General features: G+C 40.1%; 1 protein-coding gene across 1 annotated transcript; it reads right to left on the reverse strand.

Annotated features, from left to right (window-relative positions):
- Nucleotides 1-3,273: 3,273 nt before the first annotated feature.
- On the reverse strand, nucleotides 3,274-6,517 carry foxi2 (forkhead box I2). Its single transcript, XM_010782998.1, has 2 exons — nucleotides 5,824-6,517; nucleotides 3,274-4,950 (listed from the first exon to the last, which is right to left on the reverse strand). Exons 1-2 carry the CDS (start codon nucleotides 6,431-6,433, stop codon nucleotides 4,364-4,366), a joined length of 1,197 nt encoding a protein of 398 aa, XP_010781300.1. The 5' UTR covers nucleotides 6,434-6,517; the 3' UTR covers nucleotides 3,274-4,363.
- Between the last annotated feature and the right edge of the window lie 814 nt (nucleotides 6,518-7,331).

The following is a 7,331-nucleotide window of genomic DNA, read 5'->3' on the forward strand; positions in this document are numbered from 1 at the left end:
CTGAGACTAAATCACAAACTACAGCAGACAAAGCATCTCATTCCTCCCAGTTGAGACACCTGGGAGTCAGTCAGGGTCACTAGTCCATCAACAGGATGTGACAAAAACATGAACAGAGATACTCAAACAGTTTCGGAAACATCATTCAATTCTTGTTTCTCTTTTCCCCAATGTTGGATCTTATTGCTTATGTAATACAATAATAAAAATCAGTCCGTTGATTTTATCATGATTGTGCTGAATGTGCACATATAAGCAATGGAGCTAAATGGTTTTGGGATGTGAAGTTCAAACACAACCTCTTGCTCTGATTGAAACAAGCTTGATGTAAAGTTAGTCCCGGTTGCTTTTTTTGAGAATTTTGCTAAAGCTTTTGTTTAGCTTTTTCGACATTTAGTCAAAGAAATAATCTGAAAACCACAAATCATGATATAATTTGGCCCGTGTCCTGAAATGAACCAGTAGTCTGAAAGCACATCACCCTGCTGTCCTTATTCAACATCCCCGTCGGAGAGATTTGATGAAGTTGATCCCCGGCCCTTCACGTGAAACATGCTGACAGGACCAAACCATTTCTGTGCGCCATAAGATGCTTCTCATTAGCGAGGCGTCACCTGTCCTCTGTCCATTATCACAAGAACAATTTGGGTTAGGGGGTCCTGTGGGTTCGTTTAAGGACATGAGCCTTCAGTATACAGTCACCCCTTGAAATGGCACCCAGCGTCCCGTGTTCATCCTGCTTCCCAGCCGGACCAACAATGGCGCTTTTCAAATGTCACCCGATCGAGCCTTGAGGGTGCCAAATTAGGACGGCGTGCCTGATGTTCCAGGCGCAAGAGAAGGTGAACAAACAGATCCTGGGTCAGTGGATCCCCTCCAATTGATAAGCTCACACTTGGCGGTTGGGTGAAGGGGGGGGGCGGTATGCCAGAGTGGAAAAGTTCTGAAACGCCTGTGCAAATTATGCAACCGATTTCAACATCGACAGTCAGATTGAGTCATGATAGACCAGAAAATACAGCCTTTTTTAATGACCAATGCAAATATTAATTTTAAATGGTGACTGTCTTTATTCTGACTCCCTACGCATTAAATCACAACAGTACTTAATGGCTAGGAAGCATTATTTATGAAGAGACTCGAATTTGTAAGTCATAATAACGTGGTTCAAACAATAACTTGCATATAGACTCTTATTTCACTATTTCACTTTTTTAAGCTATTTTTTGTATTGACTATTTACTCTTTACTTGCACTATATTTCTCTGTTTATCTGTTTATCTGTGTTGCACTGTTGGAGAAGCCTGTGACCTAAGATTTTCATCGGCATAACTACACTGTAGCTATGTTCGTATGACAAAATAACGAACCTTGAACCTTGAACCTAGATGGTGTATTTAAATTAGGGCCAAAACAGACTTTCATACTATCGTAATATCATATCAATTTCACGGCATGACACTGCAAGTACCTTGAACAACTGAATGGTGTGAATCATAAATTGTGACATCTAAATAAATGATACAATCATTGTCCCTAATCTGCAAGATGGGTGGCAAATATTTTCTGAGGGACTTTTTCGATGTGTCGTTCCTTTGCAGGAACAAAGCAAAATGGCCTCCTATCAATTTGGGGCAAACACTGTCGGAGAATGGAGACAAAAGAGATGCTTAAACCCCGTCGGGGTAAGAGGGATATCTTCACCTCTGTTCAGAGAGTCCCTAATTGATACATGGGGATTGGCGTGAAGGAGCAGGGACAATGGCTCTATTGTTTCACTGTTTTCTGAATCAAGATGTCTGTCAACTGCGGTGTCTTTGCAGGGAGCTTGGCTCGGATCCAAACTTGAAATTTCTCCCTTGATTTTTGCCGAAGACTCTTCCGGCATAACTCGTCTCCGCCTGTGGCAATATAGGACATGTTGGAGGACACCATGCTATGATTTTGTTTTCATAACAAATAAGATGTATTCTCTGATAAAGGGATTGCCTCAAAGTTACCCGAAGAACCAAACAATTGTTGAGGATGTCATTTGTTGAGTTACATATATTTATTTAAAAATAAGGAATCAGGATATTTTTAATACAATTGTAATAGAGCAAAAAAATTGAGTTTCTTTGAGAAAAATGCTCACGTTCTACCTGCATAAATATGAATTTATTATTCAAATCTTTGCTCTCAATATGTCTCATTGTGTGTTTTCTTTTAGAAAATAATTCCCATTCTTGCAGGCAAAGATGACCCACTGACCGCTAAAGAAAAGGCGATTAATTCGGATTAATTAAACGGAAGTGTACAAAGCGAACCCTGTCCTCATTTCCCCACTCATTTGTTATGAATGACAGGAAATTATTTAAAATATAAAATAAATCGTTGGGATAAAATATGTATTTCTCAATTTTTACAGAGATGCTCTTTTGACCTGCAACCATTACAGGTATTTTGTCGTAACAGATTTCCTTTTGTGGGACGACCAGTGTGCGTAGAATAGATCCCACTTACCAGCAACAGCCAAACTAAGTAATACAAAAATGTTAATTATTCTTTATATGTTTTATAGCAACAAGGTTGTCTTACTGGAGTAACCTGTAACATGTTCAAACACTAATCAATCACTGATCTGTCAGAGAAGTAAATTTACTGGAATAAAACAGAGGCACATAAACATTGTTGCAGTTGGAGCTGAACTTGGTCTTAAATCATCATAATGGGAGGCGTGTGGTGCAATGGGTTGTGTGTTGGTGTTCGGATCAGGGGGTCACAGGTTCAAACACCACTGCAGTCAGCATGTCGTTGTGTCCCTGAGACACTTCACCCCAAATTGCTTCTGTGGGGATTGCCCACAGTATTGAGTATGTAAGTTGCTTTGGATAAAAGCGTCTAACAAGTGACATGTAATGTGATGTAATAATGAAAAGTGTGAGACAGTGTAGAGCTTGAAAAATATTGGACTGGAATATAAATACTGAAAAATGTAGTTGTAAAACCTGCTCTGTGATTTAAATTCTGCAGCAATAAAATATGTAATTTTTAACATGTTTCTGGAGAACAGGGTCATTTAGTTGATAAAATAAAATAAAGTGAAGGCCTGCAGGAAAAAAACGAACTCATGCAGCTTTTCATTGTTTTTACAGACTGTAAGAGGCATTGAGCTGAAATGGAGTAGAAGTAATTCAAAACGAGGTTAAAGTAAATGTATGGGTATGCATTCAAATGATAATCAAGCCCTTAATACACTGATGCCCTATTTGAAAATGACTCATGACAATACAATAGAGATCACATGATATTTATTTATAGTCACAGTGAAAACTGCCTGTAAGCTGTATGTACTGTATAAAGATTTAAAAAAAGACAAAAATAGATACAAAAGCAATTCAATGATTGTCACACTGAATCCTGAGAGAAACCATGATATAGCATCGTTTTTAATATATATAGATTTATGACATCTGAGTTTTAGTGATACTGTTTTCGGTGCATTTTTGTAAGCTAAGTAATTCACTTCTGATTTAATCAAGCTATGTTCAGACAGTAGGGAACAAAATGTCTATTAGCATAAATAGCATAAATAGTTACAAACTATTTTTCATAATTTACAAAAATACACATTTATAAAGTCCACAAGTATTTACAAGAGCCTTAGTGCTGTGGTTTTCATTCAACATGGAGGATATCAAAATAAGGCAAGCCCCATCTCGGATCATATTAGTATTAAATCAATTGTTACTGCATTTGGAAACTGTGTAAATGTACAGGTGAACCCTTCAGGACTCTGTCATCTCATATGATTGTTGTTTTGAGGTAAAGGCGGTCTCGCAAAGGCAACTTTGGCAGACTTGAGTTGAATATGAATATAAATAGTGTCAACAAATGTAATCATTTGGCCACTCTAAAGTAATATGGACTAGATTTGGCAAAAATATCTAAGGATATTTACATCTTAAACATGATGAAGTATCTTTGACTAGAGGAACATAAACCCTTCCCATTGTATCCGCCCAAAAAATATTACAAAATAAACCAAGTGTTCCGTGGTTGTCTTACTTCGCAAGTCGGCATTAATAGCAAAGTATGAGCTTTGATAACAAAAAAAAGTGAAAAGATAAGTGCTTGTTTTTCCTTTTGACTTTCCGTCTCGTGTTTCCACAGTTTGAGTGCTTTTCAAGTTCAATCAAGTTTAGCTAAAATACTCTAATCTCTGTGAAGTGATCAGTGAAGGGAGGGTTGTGTTCATGGTGCAGAGAAGCGGCTTTACCCAGCATGCCCTCTGACCTCTCGGCTGTGTTTTTGTGTGTTTCAGAGGGATTCACCGTGCAGCAACGCTCTGGAACAGTGTGGGGAAGTTGTGGTGAATCAGCCCCTATAGCTCAGTCCCTTCTCGGGGGTAGATCAGGCTGTTGACGCTGAAGCTGTTGTAGAAGTGGCTGTTGAACTGTCCGCCCTGCCCGCCGCCAAACGTGTTGTAGTACACTCCACGGTTGAAATGCAGGCCCTCGCCGTGCTCTGATGCCCCCGTATCCTGCCCTCCGTGGTTAAGGTGGTACGGGCTCAGGGCCGTAATGTTCCTGTTTGACAGCTCGTTCACCAAACCAAGGGACCCCTGCCGGCTGGGGCCCCCCGAGCTGAGCGTCGACATGCTGCTGTAAAAGTTGTTAAAACACGGAGCGGTTGAGGACAGTCCGGGTGGCGAAGAGGACGATGAGCTCTTGTGGCTCTCGTTCATTGGCTCCATCTCCGGAGAGGGTGGCCCCAGGAGCTGAGGACTGTCTGAAGGCTTCATTGAGGGCCCCACCGCCGGCCTGCCGTCCTCCACTTTTGTGGCCCCCGCTGCCGCAGCTGTTCCCCCTGCACTGCTCGGATCTGAGCGTCTTTTCCGTTTCCTGCGAAAGTTTCCATTGTCAAACATCTTTTCACAGTTTGGGTCCAACGTCCAGTAATTTCCTTTTCCTGTAATTGAAGATGAAACACAATACATATTAGAACTTGATAATATCAGTATTCGATGGTGGAAGTTGTGGGGCCTTATATGTCTAATTTATATGCCATATATAAAATACAACAATATTTTTACTCTGGTCTTAACCTTTATAAGCTTTTTTCTGTCGAGATATAAATTAACAAACTGGTTTTAGAATGTTAGCAATCTGTCAGAACAAATTTCTATTCTTTATTTCAAAATTGATTTGAATTGTTATCAAATGTTTCTTTGAAGGTAGATTACTCTCTGCAGTCTATTTAAGGAAACAATAATTAATACATAGCACCTTGTCATTATAGTCCACAATCATGTAGGTTAGGGTTTAAAACAAAAATTCAGACATATTTTAGGACAATACATGCACAATTCATAGAAAAACAATACTCTAAATTCTGGTAAAACTTTTGAGAAAACACAATATAAATACGTTTACAACATTTGAATGAATCTTTAGAAATATTGTACTTATTTTGTATTAGTTTATAATAATTGTACAGCGTCTGCAATATCTACATCTGTATTATTTTAAAAACTTGTTCCTTTTTAAATAAATTAGAAGATTACCACAGTATCAATTTACGTTTATGTATTTTTAGGAAAATGTAATGTAATTTAGAATTGCTAAGACTTTTTGGACCACAAGCATCATTATTAAGGCTAAACGGAAAGCATGATAACGTTTTCGTCATTTACATTTACAAGGTTTAAGTAACAACTTCACTGTGATTATTCTTCTTAAATTACCCTCTAATTAAACCACTCTGAATCTCCCAGGTGATTAAACTGTACCCAAATGCAGCATATTTCACATATTAACATTTCCCCTGGTGCGTTCACTGTACCTGGATCGTCCTCGTCTCTCGGCACTTTCTTGAAGCAGTCGTTCAGAGACAGGTTGTGCCGGATCGAGTTCTGCCAGCCGGCTTTGCTCTTCTTATAAAAGGGGAAATTTTCTGCGACATACTGATAGATCTGACTCAGGGTCAGCTTCTTCTCGTGCGCATTCTGGATGGCCATGGCTATGAGCGCAGAGTAGGAGTAAGGCGGCCGCACAAGCTTCAGCAGCTCCTCCTGGCTGGCGATTGACAGCCAGCCCAGGTCGGGCCCTCCGAATCCAGGTGAGTTTGTTATGAACTGCCGCTGCGAGCCGTAGGAGGGCGGGATGAAGGACGCCGGGTTGTTGCCGTGCAGGTAAGACGCAGAGGAGTTCACACCCGGTCCGTTGAGCCACAGGTACGGGTTTGGAGACGATGCGTAATCTCCGAGGCCGTATCCGGAGGGTCTCTGTGTGCCCTGGAGGCTCTGCTGGTGGTACATACTGCTGAAGTTATCGCAGTACACAGCGGCCATGTCCGGGGCCTCCTGGGCGCCTTTGGATGGGAGAGAGCCGACGGTAGGGGAGGTGTGGTGGTGCTGGTGCTGGTGGTGGGACTGGGGGTCGATGGAGTTCATCACTCCCCGCGGGAAATCCCAAAGGAAACTGAAGCGGTTCAGGTGGTGCTCGCAGCAGCAACAAGTGTCAGGGAGGATGGAGGACTTTGGGGGAGTTTTAATAGTATAAACCCTTGACAGCAGCCACATCCAGGCTCAAGATAATTCCCAGCAGCCAATAGACACACACTGAGTAACAGGGGGTGTGGTCATGTTCTACCTCAGCCACCAGACAGTGGGTCAGTGGTTCCCAAATGTTTCCCCTGTCAAAAAGTCCCGGAGAGACACAACACACTGCTGCTGCTCTCTTTTTCTCTGAGGGACTAATGTTGGGATCTTTAAACTTTAGTAAACAAAGACTGACTCAGACTGCAATAATAACTGTTATTATGATATCAGTTTTTTGTTAGTCTCACATGTGAAACTAAACAAATTCATCTTCAACGCTTACATTCTATCCAAAGTAAAGATAATAAAAAACTTTATACATTTAGGTAATAAAAGATTGTGATTTAATATTCAACAGATAGTTTAGAGTCATATGGTTACTGTATCAGAAATGTAAAACACAATACTTCTCACAGAAAGAAGACTGTCACATTTTTTGATTATTATTCAGTTAAATGCCTCATGGAAATTGTAATGAGGAATATACAAATTGTCTAGATTTAAAAATACTGAAAAGCAAATGTATCCTTTAGCTGGTGGTTAAAAAAAAGGAATCAACCAAACTACAAAATACATTCTATCATTATTGTATTAACATTGTGTCAATTATGTATTCAGCGTACATGAGAAAGGCAAAATAGTTGCCTTGTTTTTTCTCATATTCTTTTTAAAGGGAAGTGGTGAGTAGGTTAGTTTCACTGTATACATAAAAAAGAAAGAACCTAATAACCCTGAAGCACAAATGTGTGTA

This window comes from Notothenia coriiceps, unplaced genomic scaffold (genome assembly GCF_000735185.1).
Source record: "Notothenia coriiceps isolate Sejong01 unplaced genomic scaffold, NC01 NC01_scaffold00024668, whole genome shotgun sequence".
NCBI lineage: Eukaryota > Metazoa > Chordata > Actinopteri > Perciformes > Nototheniidae > Notothenia > Notothenia coriiceps.